The 16,546-nt window shown below is 37.7% G+C and overlaps 1 protein-coding gene across 9 annotated transcripts in view; it reads left to right on the forward strand.

Annotated features, from left to right (window-relative positions):
- Positions 1-16,546, forward strand: part of tspoap1 (TSPO associated protein 1) — a 64,505-nt gene that overhangs the window by 36,083 nt on the left and 11,876 nt on the right. For 6 of the 9 annotated variants that reach the window (XM_031896730.1, XM_031896725.1, XM_031896728.1 and 3 more), the window contains 12 exons: positions 283-372; positions 1,216-1,430; positions 2,506-2,615; positions 3,206-3,315; positions 4,181-4,981; positions 5,824-5,975; positions 7,466-8,101; positions 10,318-10,569; positions 11,137-11,313; positions 11,864-12,859; positions 15,232-15,337; positions 15,437-15,630. In XM_031896730.1, coding sequence (XP_031752590.1) covers positions 283-372; positions 1,216-1,430; positions 2,506-2,615; positions 3,206-3,315; positions 4,181-4,981; positions 5,824-5,975; positions 7,466-8,101; positions 10,318-10,569; positions 11,137-11,313; positions 11,864-12,859; positions 15,232-15,337; positions 15,437-15,630 — 3,839 coding nt within the window. The remainder of the gene's footprint in view (positions 1-282; positions 373-1,215; positions 1,431-2,505; positions 2,616-3,205; positions 3,316-4,180; positions 4,982-5,823; positions 5,976-7,465; positions 8,102-10,317; positions 10,570-11,136; positions 11,314-11,863; positions 12,860-15,231; positions 15,338-15,436; positions 15,631-16,546) is intronic. The other 3 variants (XM_031896726.1, XM_031896727.1, XM_031896732.1) reach the window with 2 other exon arrangements.

Consider the following 16,546-nt stretch of genomic DNA (forward strand, 5'->3'; position numbering starts at 1 on the left):
ATATACAGGCATACAAGACTCAGTGGAGCAGTAAGGTCCATGGACACCTGGGCCCACCCTGGAGTTTTCATGGTATCCTGGTGGCCCAGTCCGACACTGAACCTTGAAAACTGAACCTTGAAAAACACTTTCTGAAAGGTCCAAAAATTAGGAAAAGTTAGAAGATCCTCTATAATTGTGTAGGTTGTTTGTTAGACTTTAGTCACTTTGGCCAATATAACTAACATAATTTACAGCATTAACTTAGTTGTTGTTACTTACTCTTACCCATTCTCTTTCCAGATGAATTCTTGTCCTGGGAAATTATAAGTTTGGTAGACTTTAGCGTCGGCAGCAACTTCAGTTTTGTATACGTACAATCGTCATTAGAGGGTACTAAAATACAGTACATGTGTTTTGTAATTGATCACCCCCTGGTGTCTGGCTTTGGGAGTTGTGGTATGTTTTGTTATATGCACTGGGCACTGCAAAGTATAAGGCACATTGGTACAGTGAGGGAAATATATACTTGTCCAACTCTGACACCCATTGGTAGAACCTATATAAATAAAAAATGGAAACTGCATCTCCAACTATAGACACCTATAGACAAAAAACTTTAAAACCATTGACATTTTTCAATTAATGAATACTGGAAAGTTGCTTAGATTAACATTATTTAAATTTCCCCTTTAATGTATATTTGAAAACTCCTGCACTTTCTTTTAATGTGCAAATAAAACAGTTTGTATTTTATAGCACCTATTCAGATTGCTGTTAATCCTTCCTGTAACTGTTCTCTCTGGGGTTAATAAAGTAGTAGCACCTCTAAATCAAAATTTTGCATTCAAATTGATGTCTAAACAATTCTGTATGCATTTAAGGAGTCAGAGCATTTAACAGCTTTATCATAACTGAATTTCTAAAAAATTTTTTAATTTGTCTGTATGTAGTTTTACAAATACAACTATATAGCATTTAGTTTTGGTCTGGAAACACTGCTGCTTTAATGATTTATAATTAACTTGCTTCTGCAGAACCTGTTCCACCGCTGACACTGAACTTTTCATGTGCATGTTTGTCACTTTATAGTCTCACTCCTTTGGTGATCAATATGGGGACATGGGAACTTTACTGCATCAAATTGTTTGCTTCCGCATCTGTTGTACTTTAAATTAGCCAGGGTTTTACATATATGTCTTCCATAAGTAACAATATAAGTATCTCTAACTCTAGATAACATAGAACCAGTGAATGAAGAGAAAATTAAGACAGGTGAGTGCGATAAGGAGAGGCCAATACCTCAACCACTTGACTCGAGCTGTGAAAATAGAAAAGCAGAGGCCCACAATCATGCAGTTGCCAAAGAAAAACAAAAGCTTGAAGCCCCACAGAGCTCATCTAAGTCTGAATCAGTTCACGAAAGTCCAAAGTCTTGCCCCACGCCAGAGGTAAGACACATTCTTGTATTTTTCTTTTAAAAGGGTCACATAGCAAGTCTTAATGATTATTAGACACATTTTAGTCATGTCATATTTCAAAGTTTGTTTTCAGTGCATGTATGTGCTAAACAATTAAGACATTGCATGTAATTAAATAAAAAAATATTTCTATAATTTTGTGCTTTTAAACATTGCACTGCGCTATCCATGGAATGTTTAGAGAGTAAGCAATTTAGAAGTATGAACAGCTACTCACAAAGAGGCATATAAATACAGTGCCTCTGTTTAGAACCCAGCACAGGTACTGAGTCATGTCACCCCCCTTACTTCCAGCTCCCCCTGACTTCCATTGTTATATGTTTTAGTCACTTTTTTAATATTTAGCTTTATCATGTGTTATCGTTCAGTAACATCACAAGGATACTAAAGCATATTACTATTTTTCTTAAACGTTTTAGCTAATTTTTCTTAATTCAAAAGTGGAGACTCTAGCTGCTGTTTGTATTATAACCAAGCTTCAGCAGTGTAGGTGGTAAGAGAAATCGGCAGTATATGCCCTTGTACAACCTGAGCGCAGTTAATAGGGCCAGTGAAAAACATACAATTTTTATATCCGTTTAATCAAAAACAATCTTTTTGTTTTTGTTATTTCTGAAGTGAACCAAGGCAAAAGGCGAGATTGAAGCTACTTCATGTTTGGTCCTTGCTAAGTTGACTATTATTACCAGTATACAACTTTCTTCTTTCCCCCTTTGTTTGCAGTAGGCAAAAATTAAGTTTGGCAAAACCCATATTTATTGAACTTTTGTTGAACATGGCGGTATGCTGTTATAATTAAGGTTTAACAGTGATACAAGATGTGTGGATGATGGCACATGCTTTAGTGTACATTTATTTGATCCCAACAAAGATATAATTAATCTTTATTGGATGCAAATGTGCATGTGTTGCGAGGCATTAGCATTTCACTTTTGTTTTACATGCAGCAACCTTTTTTTTTTTTTTTTTTACAGTTTTCAAAATCTCTGTTAATCCTTATTCTAGAGTCTAGACATTTTGCTTATGGGACCCTGTATTAATTTAGGTGGATACCGCAAGTGAAATGGAGGATTTGGATGCTGATAGCATTTCATTACATCCAGAACCTGAAAGCCGTTTTCCTGCCAAGTTACACGTTTATCTTGCTCGCTACAGGTGAGCTAAACACTGGTTACATTGATTTTGTCAAATAGTACTAAAAAAAAAAACCAGCACACTCATTGGTATTTCTAACATCTATATAAGTGTAAGTAACGTTTATTTTGCTTGATAAACCCAATAGAAAAGAACTTGGAATTATTTCTTAGGTTGACAGTTTGCCCTTCACCTACTCCATGAGGATGCTATATAATGAATTTACAATTTCCTTCTCATTAAGTCTTTAATGTCAGTAATTCTAAACATCTGTAACATGGAAAGCTTTGGGCATGAAAGTGTAAGGAAAAATAGTTTTATTATACTGCCTATAATATTGCATGTCAGAAACATGGTTTTATTTAGGGATGCACCGAACCCAGCTTTTGAATTTGCCCGAACCCCTGAATCCATCGTAAGGGATTTGGGCGAATACCAAACCGAATCCAAATCCTAATTAGGACTGCTAATTAGGACTTGAAAGGCTTAAATGGGAACCCTGCTGAAAAAGGCCGAATCCTGGCCGAATACCAAAACGAATCCTGGATTTGGTGCATCCCTAGTTTTATTGGTGTTATGTTTCTAAAGCTTTGAAGTAACTTAATTTCTAGCTACAATCCATTTGATGGGCCTAATGAAAACCCTGAAGCCGAATTGCCTCTTACAGCTGGAGAATACATTTATATCTATGGAGACATGGATGATGATGGATTTTATGAAGGTGGGCACAATATTTAATATTGCCTTTCTCACTGAGAACATTTCTCTGTCATGGGTTTAAATAGGACTTATACTTCCAATGTACTTCCAAAATGTACTTCTAAAAATGTTTGTACAAAATATAAGCTTGTTTATAAGCCCTTGTCCCACCCAGACTATGCAAACAATCTCTTGCTGTTACTGTTGGAGTAAGCGTTTTCTACTTTTTCTGTGCAATCTTTGTCGATCCACCTTAGGCAACCTAAATGCTAAAAACCTGTGTCATGATGTAAACTCTAAAGCAGTATTCCCCAACTAGTAGCTTGTGAGCAACATGCTCACCACCCCCATTGACGTTGCTCCCAGTGGCCTCAAAGCAAAAGCCAATTTTTTTTTATTTTTGGCTTTTGAGTTTTGAGCCTCCTGCAGGCTAGCAGTCACCATGGATCTATCAAATAGCCAATCACAGCCCTTATTTGGCACCCCCAAGAACTTTTTTTTCATGCTTGTGTGGCTCTTCTATACTTTTTACATCTGAGTGTAGTTCATAAAGTAGTAAAGAGTAAAAAAGGTTGGGGATCCCTGTTTTAAAGATATGCGACACATATACTCACCACTAGGGAATAAAGTTGGCCATACACATAAAGATCTGCTCATTTTACCAGGTCTCCAAAAGAGTTGATTTTTGGCTACTGTCCCTTTAATATCTTGTAAAATTTCTTCAAATCCTTTATTAGATTATGCAGCATCTTATTTGCCCTCCCTTCCATAGTTTTTATTAACATCCTCGCCACCTGAACTGAAATGCTTGAATCTGCCCTGATTAAATGTATTATCCCAAAACCTTGCAAATGCAACTTCAACTTATATGTTTTTACTCCACATAGGAGAACTGATGGATGGGAGACGTGGACTTGTCCCTTCCAACTTTGTTGAACGAGTCTCAGATGATGATCTAATAGCCTTTCAGCCCACTGAGATCAATGAACTGTCACAGAGCTCTGGGCAGGACATCAGCTTTTTAAGTGGAAGTAGCAATGAGAGAAGTGAAGATGGAAGCAGCCTTAGCCCATTGCCATGTGAAACGCAAGCAACCAGCGAGGGAGCGTCCGATATCTTAGCCGTGCCTTACCCCCGAAAGCTAGCGATTATCAAACAGCTAGCCCGAAGTATTGTTGTTGGCTGGGAGCCTCCCTTGGTAACAGCAGGTACCAGAAACATTCAGAGTTATAATATTTACATTGATAATGAACTTAGACAAAACGTGCAGTGCGGAGGGCAAACAAAAGCCTTGATTGAGAAACTAGAGCTGAAAACGCGCACTTACCGCATCTCTGTGCAAAGTGTGACAGAGGATGGCTGCTCAGACAGAATGCGTTGCACTCTGCTTGTAGGACATGGATATTCACTTGCACCCACCCAGCTACGTGTGCGCAGCCTGTCAGCCACTTGTGCTGAGATCACCTGGCAGCCATGTAACAGCAACTACTCTCATGCCTTGTATATGAATGATGAAAGGTGTGGACTGGCAAAGGCTGGGACTTACTGGTACAGCTTTAGCAGTCTTAGACCATCTACATTGTATAATGTGAAAGTCGAAGCGCATCCTCAGAGAATTCCCTGGGAACTGCCGCTTGAGAGACGGGAGCAAAAGGCTACAGTCATTCAGCTGACGACCCCTTCAGCAGGTAACTATAACTTTTACAAAGTGATTTTTTTTTCTGCGATTAGATGAATATTTGTCCATTTATGGGAAACTTAATGCCTATGTTTTTATCTAAGTAAGGGTTGGCCAAATTATTATGTTATTTTAATGGAAGTCTGGACTCCTAGCTTCTTAAATTGTTAGCTTCCTTTTACAATTTACTTTGACAGGTTCTGTCATTTTAAATCCTCAAGGTCTGATATCCAAGGGGGGGCACATTTTTCCTAAAATCTCCTATTTTATGTAAAGTAGCAGGACTTGATATTAGGTGTCTGACTAAAGAGTGCTTAGAAAGTTAGATTGCTACACACTTCCATAGGAGTCCATGTGTCCTAGTGGTTGGGTCCAGGTCTGGACTGTCAGTCAGAATAGGTCCTGGCATTTCAAGTACATAGAGACCTAAACATCTCTATGCAGGACCACTAAATAGTAACTGTCTATGGCATCTTACTGCAGCCCCACAGTGGCCAGTCCAGGCCTGACTTATTCCTTTAAGGAGCAAGGACAGGTAGAACACCACTTCCAGCATGCCCTAGTGACTCAGGCTAGATGTTTCTGGCAGAGAGGATGCTTCAAAAGTGCAGTTTATTGAAATGCATTATTAAACTACATTTGCAGCACCTTTTCATGACTGTAAATATTGTTTGGAGGGATTTATAAAGAAAATCCCTATTGCATTTTAAGGTAAAAGGTCTTTCTGTTTTTGTGAAGTATGTTAAGTTTGTATTGAAATGTTAATGATTAGTATACAATCATATAGCTGTAAGGATTTTAGCAGATTGTTGGCTAAATGTTACATACTTGTCTCCATGTCACTCACTGTAGGTCCTCCTGATGCTCCTCTTGATGTTCAGGTTGAATTGGGTCCAACACCAGGTGTTCTGCTGATAAGCTGGTTGCCTGTGACAATTGATGCTGCAGGTTCATCAAATGGGGTGCGGGTTACCGGCTATGCAGTGTATGCTGATGGGCAGAAGGTAAAAGTGTGACATCATTAAAATTAGTATTTACTCATTTTAGTCAAATAATGACCGTTGCAACTTGTAAACCTTGTAAACCCAGTGTCAACCACTAAAAAATTCCCAAACCTAAATGTATAAATACTCTCAATTTGAAAATTATATACAATGAAAATAAGATTGTTACTTTAAACTAGGTAAAACAGCCACTGTATCTATACCACATACCATAGCCGTCTCAGAATTACAAAAAAATACATACAAACCGTAACTATACCCTCATGCATTTTACAGATTCCCAGATTTCACACGGTTGTGATCCTGCTGATTCTGCTTTTCCCTTATTTTTTTTCCCCTGCATTTTGCACCTACGTATATACCCTAATTTTCTTTAAAATAATTGTAGATGTAAACCTGTAAATATTTAACAATTTATATTTAATTTCCATTTTTTTTAAATCAAAAAGTATTTTGTAGTCATCACCATATCTGTTCTGAAATAACTTATACGGTACCATGTTTCTGTTGTAAAACACAGTTCATCCTGTGCTCATGATTTAGTAGGGTAATCTACAGTACATATGCTCCAAATGTGCTCCAACTGCAAGTGCCAAAGAACTAGGGGGTTCCAATCTTCCTTAGTAATCTTTTACCCAGCACTTACGCCTGGATCATAGATACACTGTGCACCTTACACTGCAATTTTTAAACCTGTCAGAGGTGCAAAGTGCAGAAATAGTGGGTGCAGGGCAGTCCTGTCCTTGGCGACTGCCAAAGGGCAGATGATAAGGACAGGGCTCCTTTGTGCTTTTTGCCCACTGGCACCCCCTAACTTGTGTGCTTCCTATTTCTGGAGTGAAGACCTGCAGCTACTTGAGCATAATAGTGCTAAAAACATGGCTATTTTCACCCTGCATCATATATTATTTGGGCAAACTACCCCTTATGTCTGTCCTTAGTTACAGGCTTCTATAGTCTCCTCAATATTTCGCAAGGATATTCTTTCTGAACAAATTTATCCTTCATGATGTAAAGTACTCTCTTTTCTATATAAGCTCATTATTATTCAGGGCAGAAATTGACATTTCAGAATTAAGTTAATTTGTTTAGGATGGGAATTTTAACATTATAATATTTTAAATCAATCAGTATTTATAGATTGTTGCAGAGTCTTTAACAAGTCCTCACTCTTATAAAATAAAACATCAAGAAAATGTTTCTTCATACTACTAAATATATTTCAGGTTAATATTGGGGTATATATTGTTCAGAAGGTTCTAAAACTGCTCTAGGGACTTGGCTATAAATTGGCAATTTAGCCCCCTATTTGAAAAGGGATATGTGTTATGCACAGATTACTGGATATTTGGTTTATAAATGGTAGGGCATTCTTATTATGTATTGAATAACAGAGGCCAGTAATTATGTTATAAAATATGGCATTGAATGCAGTAATTTAGGCATTTCGGTATTACATTTTCTTACATGTCTATATCTCTTTCATTCAGGTCCTGGAAGTTACCTCTCCAACTGCTGGCAGTGTGCTGGTTGGCATGTCACATCTGCAGCTGCTGCAGGTGTCGAAGGAGATATCTATTAGAACTATGTCCCCAAGTGGAGAATCTGTAGATTCAGTGCCAGCAAAGATCCCTTCTGCCTTGCTTAATAATCCTGATTGTTCATCCTTGATAAACCCATTTTCTAATAGCCTTACCAGTGAGCCAGCAATGGAGAAGTCCTTAGATGCTTGTTTTGAAAAATTTCCTTCAAAGCCTCTTTCTTCGTCTTCCCCCTATTCACCACCCGCAACACTTGATGCATGCACTAAAGCCAAATTTTCAATCCATACGAGCTGCAGCAGAGGGAAATCCACAGACTCACTGCCAGTACGGATATCTCCTCTTCTTTTGCTCTCTCCACTCAGTACTTCCTCTGGCTACTGCCAAGGATCTTCCAGATCTGACTGTTTGGAGCCAGTTGTTTCACAGGATGGTACACATGAAAATGCACCCCCAGCTTTACCCCAGACTGCATCTATTGCTGTTAGTGGAAGTGTTCAGCCTTTGGACAGTGCTTCTGACAGTGTAGAAGTATCCAAAATTTCTTTACAAGAAAAGGAATCCACATTTATTCAAGAAAGTGTGGTGAGTGCTAATTTCAAAGATGATAGAAAAATATTAGCATTTAGAGTTTACATAAAAGGTAAAAATATCCCCCTTATTGAGCTTAAACAGCTGGACTCATATAGAAAAGGTCTGAAACACTCTCTGAACTCCCAAAAATAAATATACTATTTAGTTTTTTGTTTGTGCTAGAAAACGATTCCACATTTTGAAGGTGTAGATCACCTTTATGTTTAGTATGATGTAGACTGGTTTTATTTTTATTTATTTTTTAGGGTTTTTCAGTTATTTAGCTTTTTGTTCAACAGCTCTTGTTTGAATGAGAGACTGTAATATGAATAGGTGGAGGGGCAGAGTAGGAATATAAGCATTAACAATAACCATAACAATGTAGCCTCACAGAGGAATAGTCTTTGACTGCTGGAGACATTGACCCCAGTGAAAGTAAGAAAGAGGCAGAAGAGGAAGGCAAATAATTCATAAACTATAAAATATAAATAATGAAGACCAATTGCAAAGTTGCTAGGAATAGGACATTATATAATATAATAAAAGTTAATTTAAAGGTGATTCTGATCAACTCGATCTCTGACTCGTAGAAATAATTTCTAAACCCTCACTTAGGCTTACAGAATGATTCAACCCTTCCCTCACCTTGTTCCATTGTGAAGTGACAAATTGTGGGCACCTGAAGTCTCTCTGCTTTCTGTAGTAGGTGGTACACAGGTTCTCTATTGCAGATGCCATTTTGTGAACACACAGTAAGGCAAGCTTTGCATCATCCCAATATATTGGCTTATGCGCCAGAATGGGAGACCCCATGCACAGGCTACATAAATATAGAAAGTGATTTGGGAGGGGGAAATTAGGGAGTGCAGTGACATCTAGTCATACCTCCCAATTCGCAGGACAGACCCAGATTCTTATTGAAAAGTCCCTCATTGGTCTTCAATCTCATACAGTGAAGGCCAAAAAAGATACAAAGTATTTTAAACTTAATTAAATAAGTAGGATTTTGGCAGATACAATTGTAACTAATAAGCTAAACAGATATCTTGGGGAGACTTGCAGCTTAAAGGGCAATTTTTCCTTCTTTAGCAAAACTGTAATAACACCTAAAACAAGACCCCAAAACCCTAGAAATGTGCTAAAACTTTAAATAACCTGTCAAATTTTGTAAAATTGGAGTGGTATTTAGAGGGGGTGGTCACAATGGGCGTAGTGAAAAAATTTCGCAACGCTACGCACAGCATTTCTTTTTGTCGCTCTTTGCATATTTCAAATGTTGGTAGGTATGATCTAATAAGTACAGAATGCAAAGTGAGAGCTGCAGCCTTCCCCACCCTTACGCCTGAGACATAGAGGCGGGGCAGGCAATAAATGATTGACAGTTGAGATTTTTATGTTTTTTTTTAACAAAGAAAAGAATTTGGGTTTCCTGTTTAATTTAAAAAGCACAGCATTTTATGTCCAGGTGACAGGTCTATAAAGCTATAAATGCTTTTTATATTTGCTACTAGTGTTGTTTCAAGACTTGGATGTTTTTGGCCTTGAGAATAAAATGGGTTTTGACTTCTTTTTAAAGCTAAGTTATACATTCTGGAGAAGAAACAATGGGAGACATGATGTAGAGAGTGCTAATCTGATACCATATGCAGTTGGTCTTCATTTTTTTGCAATTTTTGAAGTGTTTAGCATTTTGTTCAGGAGCAACCCAGTTTGGAATTTCAGCAGCTATGTGGTTGCTAGGGTCCAATTTAACCCACAAACCCAGCAGTGGTTTGAAAGAGAGACTGGAATGTGAATAGAGGAGGGCCTAAATAGAAAGATAAGTAATATAAAGTAACAATAAAATTGCAGCCTCGTAGACAAGTCCAGATTTGTGGCAAGGCTAAGAAAGATTTGAGGGGGCAGCTAAGGATGCTGGCCTCTGAGCACCCTGAAGAGAAATCCAGCCCTGCTCACAGCAATACTTTTTTGCCTGCTGGGGGTCAGTGACCCCCATTTGAATGCTGGAAGAGTCAGAAAGCAAATCATTAAAATAATGTAAAAAAATGAAGACCAATGGAAAAGTTGCTAAGTATAGGCCATTCTATGAAATACTCCTTTAATCTGAAGGTGAACTGCATCTTTAATGCTACATAATGAATAGAAGTAATAAAGAATGTGTCTACAATGCTACAGTTTGCATTAAAATTGTCTTTAAATAATCATTTGAATGGGTATATTTTATTTAGGAGCTTTCCAACACCAAATATTCTGATATGAAGGCAGTAACAAGCAGTCAGCCAAGCTCGCTTGAAATAGGTAAAACGTGGAATGACAGTCTGACTGAACGTAGCACAGCTTCCAAAGAAGACTGCTCAAGCCCAGAGACGGAGCATTTGGAGGAAGAAAATAAGAGAAGATGTAATCGAGAGATCTCCATTGAGGACTTTCTTGAAGAAGGGCCGGAGAAAACTGCAAATAATTATACTAATGAAGGCCTGGTTAGTACTAATGCTGGACTCTGCACCCTTCCCCTTAGAATACTGTATGCAGGTATATACTAATACAAAAACTGTTCAAATTAGTGTTACGTTCAAAAGCTAAGCACTACGACCAATGAAATTATTGTATTTGTTTTAAATCAAATTAAATGTAAAGCAAGTACTGCAGGTGAGTTATTCTAGCGCCCAAGGCTTTAGCTGCCAAAAACTTTCACATGGATCTCTGCCTTTAGTGTTGCTTGCTTCCTGCTGCTGGCATGAATTCAGGCAATCATCCACTTGTAATACATGTAATAAAGCTTTGACACCTATTCACACCCTGCACAACGTTTCGGGGGGATATTGGGTTACAACCCCCCCCCCCCACAAACATTGTGCAGGGTGTGAATAGGTGTCAGTCTTTACCACATGCAGTACCAGTGCCAGGCCAGATGCCTTAGGCAATCTCATTGCCAACACCTGACCACCCCTCTGTTGGGCACGGGTGCATACATTAGAGTAATCACTAAGCATTAGATGGGGAACTAGCAGACTAATTTGTTGTTCCTTTTCTCTCATATAATTTAGGAAGAGGAGGCATCGCTGCCAGAACCAATTGTTTCTAATCTGGAACACAGTCCTAGTTCCACACTTTCAGACATCATGGAGGAAGAAGAGGGTGAGAATCCTGAGGAAGAAGACAGTCCTAAAATAAACAAGAAGCGTCAGATAGGTGCGAAGGCTCGTTGTGAGAACTTATCAAAGGTACATATAGTTAGCTTTACTGTCAAATTCACTCAGGCTACACAGGGTCCCCTTGTTATTTAGCCTGAAGAAAATTATCCTGCTAAAATGCTACTCTATTTAAAGAATTACTATAGCTGAATTTTGATTTTGACAAATGCCTAATTTTGATGGCTGTAATAGTCTGCATTGCCTTGCCTTTTGAAACTACAATTTAGGGCACCGTGTTCAAACTGGTAGATGAAGTTTTCCACAAGCATAAACTGGAAATGATTGGAATCACTGGGGGGTGCCTAACATGTGGCATCCCCAGCGATTTTACATTTTCTTCTTCTTTAAAATTAAGCCAATGGGAGATTAATTTGGAATAAATCACCATAATTCAGAGCTTTCTGGGTAACAGGTTTCCTGATAACCAATCCCATACCTGTATTTATTTGTGTTTCTGCAGTTTGCATATCTTCAGAATGCCAGTTCTCTGGCTAATTTCTATTGAATTTTAAATGTACTGTTACTGTTACTTTAAACAATTTTTTCCTGCAAATTTTGATTCCTTTGCATGCACACGAAGTTGGACTGTTGTGAGACAGACAGTGATGAGGAAATTCTTGAAAGGATGTTAGCTCTCCCCTTACAGAAACACTGCAGCAAGAAACTTTTTAGCATTCCTGAAGTTACCGAGGAAGAAGATGAAGAAGAGGTGTATTATAAAGCACCTCTGGCAAAGACCACAATGCACTCAAATGACCTGACTTCTGAGCACTGTGGAAAAGGGAGTCTCTTAAACAACAAATCCTCATGTGTCTTGGAAGACTGTGCCTTGGAAAACAGTGCATTACTAAGTCAGGATTGGGATCTGAAACCAAATGTACTCATATCTCAGCATCAGCATGAGAACACAAAGACCCCTCTCTTTGGAAGTTCAACGTGTAACCCAAAGCGAAGCTACTGTTGGACTGACAGGGCTAACTCTTGCCCTGAATCAAATAGAAAGAGGCAGGGTGATGCGCGGGAACAATGTAGCCGTATGGTTGCAAATTCCAGCCAGACTGTATTTTTCAATCCACGTAGCCACAACCAGAAAGAGCAGGGATTACATACTGCTGCTAAAAATACTCCCCAGGTTAACCAAAAAAATGGCAAAAGCAATCCCCAGAAATGCTTTCAAAGTCCACAGTATTCTGATTATTCAGACGTAAATATAAAAAGGGCATCCAGTTATGGTAGCCCAGGGGGCTTGGAAATTGACATTGAATATGATACAGAGGATGAAGAGGACTTGTCCAGTTTAAAATGTTCAAACCATAGCAGGCCAAACATTTGGGAGGATAGTTCCCAAACAGAGAGAGATGGCTGGAGTGACTGTTCTAGCCAGTCTGAGCCAATCAGGCATACTAAAAAAAGAAGGGCATTAAAAAAGCAGGTCAATGTACAAGATAATAGTGCAGAGATAACGCTTGGCCACAACATTCAGGGGTCAAGGCAAGGCAGCAGGAATGACGATCTGTCTAGCAGACTTGGAAGCAATACCATTGTACATACATCTGGACGGGACGGTGCTGGAAAGGTGAACTCTAATTTTTCCAGTGCATCCGTGTGTTTATTCTGTGATTTCTGACACCTTGTGTAGTGGCTACAGCTGTGTTTGTCCCATCCCTTCCTTGCTTGCTTTACCCATGGTCCCAGCGCTTTATTCCAACATCAACCAGCTAACGATCCAGGCTGACAGTAAACTAACACCACAGCTTATTTACTGCTTCTGCATTTAGTGCTTTATACAGTCTGCAGCTTTAAACATACAGTATCTCTCATGGAATCATTTATATGGCTAATATTTATTAGTGATTGTATCCAGTTATATAGCTTTGTGCCTTTTCTGTCCTTCAATCAGCATTTTGTTCCTTAAATAACGATTTGTTACAGTTTAACAACATACCGAATAAAATGTTAGCAAATAGTAGTTATCCTGTGTGGCCCAAAGCCTAGTACGGATTTCATAGGGATTAGAATAAGAACCATAACAAAAACTCTCCAAGTCCAAGAACTGTCCAATGATAAACTGCCCACTTTGATGAAGTAATTGCTTCAGGATGTTGGTAATGAAACATTCTCCAATTATCACATTTATATACACAGCATATTGCTGTTTGAGGGCAGGAAACTCTGCTTATTTTCTTATTATCTGAGATTATATTGCAAGAATTGTAGCAGTATTTATTACTCTATGGATGCACATACATTAAACACTGATTATTAGATATAAATGCATGCTACATCTGGCACATAGCCCTGCACTATCCAGAAAACGTGAGTAATGCTCTCATACATGCACACAGTGCAACAACTGAGTAGTAATGTCACACTGTTTCTAATGAGTGTGTGACACTCTATGTTGTCATTGGCTGCATAGCCAGAATCAAAAGGCCCAATAATGGTGGAGAGAAATTTAGAGAGAACAAAAACACTAGTTTTATTATATCTAATAGAGAGAGAGAGCATCAATATGCATTTTTCTGTGCTTGAACACAAAGTTTTCTCTTAAATTAGTTTTTTTCATTACCTATAATAATTTTATTTTTTGTCAAAATGGATAAGTTGTAGATCTTTCAGATGATCAAATGGTCCTCCACATAATGTATTACAAATCAAAAATCAGCTATTTTGCTGCTGGTAAAATATATATAAGTATATTATAATATATGAGTATTACATTAACTTTTAAATGGTGCATGTCCCAGAAATAACCAACTTCTCTGTTTTATCAGCTGGAACATATAATACATAAACAGTCACCTTAAATGCGAAGTATACCCTCTTGTTCAGCAAGAGTGCAATGAATAGGGCTTGTGCTGAACATACTTTATTAACCTAATGTTTTAATCACAAACAATCTGTTTTATTTCTCGAGTTAAACAGAAAAAATGAAGCTACTCCACGACTGATTCCTGTGACATAGATAATTGAATTACCATTGAACAGATAAACCATAAATCCATTATGCAGGGGAATTATTTGTGTACTGGTAATCTAACAATCTACCTCACAAGTACTAAACATGGAGTAGTCACTGTACAGGCAAAAAGCATGTTCAGAATCAGCCCTAATCACTGAACTCCTTCTAAACAAGGGGGTGTACTGCTCCATTAAAGGGGTGGTTAACCTTTACGTTAACTTTTAGTATGATATAAAATGTAGTATATAGCAACTTTGCAATTGGTCTTCGTTTATTTTTGCATAGTTTTTTACTTATTTGCCTTCCTCATTTTCCTTCTACAGCTTTCCAATTTTCAAATGGGGGTCACTGATTCCCACAGCCAAAAAAAAACTATTGCTCTGTGAGCTTACAGTTTTATTATTATTGTTACATGTCCCTCTCATATTCATATTGCAGTCTCTCACTCAAACCACTGCCTGGTTGCTCAGGTAAAAAAGAACCCTAGCAACCAGACATCTGCTGACATTTCAACCTTGAAAGCTGCTAAACAAACAAAAAATGAACACCAATTGCTAATCGTCTCAGAATTTAATTGTCTATGTCATACTAAAAGTTAATTTACAGGTAATCAACCATTTCAAACAGAGAGGTTGTTTAAAATCCAGCCTTTAAATCCAGAATAAAATTCCCACCACGTGATGTTTAGTCTCATCTCTTCTTTATGAAGAGCTTAGTTGAATTTGACATCTAGTTATACATACCTACTTGCTGGGTAATTTTTGCCATCTTGCAGCAAACTGATGAATATAAGCAGATTCAGACTTTAGTATCTACAAGACTGATGTGACAATAATTAAGACAGGAGAAATACTGTATGCCATTTAGCTTTGTATATTTTCCCTCTTACAGTATGCTGTTGAGTCCCCATTCTCCCTTTCATGTTGCATTTGTTTTAAAAATAAAATGTAAATGTGACTAAAATCCTTATTGATTATGTGCTTTAGGATGGCTGGAACGGAAACACTCCATCATCCCTCCCAGACTATCAAGAGGCTCCATCACCAGGCAAGGCAACTGGGACAAGTCAGCTGACATCTGGATCTGAGTCAGGTGCTCCATTCTTTTTTTTGGTTGCTTTTCTCATACTATTTGCTGTATTTACAGCACAACTGTGTTTTCTTTCCCTTTAACTAAGTTTTCTTCCTACAGAAGCTGCATATTATATTTCACCAGAATATCATCAAGAAGTCATTCCACATAAAGAGCAAAGCCCCTTAAAACCACAAAAGCTGGAAACAGCAAGGATATTTGTTGCCCTTTTTGACTATGACCCAGTTATCATGTCACCCAACCCCGATGCATATGAAGAAGAGGTACCATTTAAAGAGGGACAAATTTTACAGGTAAGGACAAAAATTATATATAGAGGTAAAAATCCTCAGTAACCATTGTCATCTACATGCCGTTTGGCATTTGTTAACAAGTAAAATAATAACTTTATATATAATGAGCTGAGAGGGAAGCAAAAATGCAATATGCATTAAATGTTTTCATTTAAATTGAACAAAATTTGTTTATTTTATTCTGTTTCCTGTTTTTGACTCTACAATGTAGCGAAAGTCTGTTCTCTGGTTATGTTAATCATCTGCTACATTGTTTTAGTAATCAGAGCCTATAGTCTACAAAGCATATACCCCTAATAGCCTTCAATAGTAATTATATTTAATAACCATTGAAAATGTATATTGGAGTAGTGGGGTTTTTCAGTGTTTACATATTTTTGTAAGAAAAAATATACAACTTTAGATATTTAATGCCCCAGACTGTGAGCCCATATGACCTTAAAGGGGTGGTTAACTTTAAGTACGTTATAGAATGGGCTAGGCCTAGCACATTTGCAGTTGGTCTTCATTATTTATTCTTTATAGTTTTTGAATTATTTGCCCCCTTTTTCAGGCTTTCAAATGGGGGTTATTGAATCCAGCAGCTGTAAAAATGACTGCTCTGTGAGCCTGCAAATTTATTATGGTAACTTTCTATTACTTAAATTCCTATTCAGTGTCCCTCCTATACTATTCCAATCTCTCACTAAAACCTTTGCCTGGTTGCTAGGGAAAATAAGACCGTGCCAACCCAATAACTGCTGAAATACCAAACTGGAAAGCTGCTGAGGAAATGGCTAAATAATTAAAAAAAAAAAAAAAAACCATTAAACATAAGAATTAAAAAAAGAAGGCCAGTTGCAAATTGTCTCAGAATATTGCTATGTCATACTAAATCTAAAGGTAAACTACCAGTTAAACTTTAATTCCACTAGAT

This window comes from Xenopus tropicalis, chromosome 2, assembly GCF_000004195.4.
Source record: "Xenopus tropicalis strain Nigerian chromosome 2, UCB_Xtro_10.0, whole genome shotgun sequence".
In the NCBI taxonomy this organism is placed as follows: domain Eukaryota; kingdom Metazoa; phylum Chordata; class Amphibia; order Anura; family Pipidae; genus Xenopus; species Xenopus tropicalis.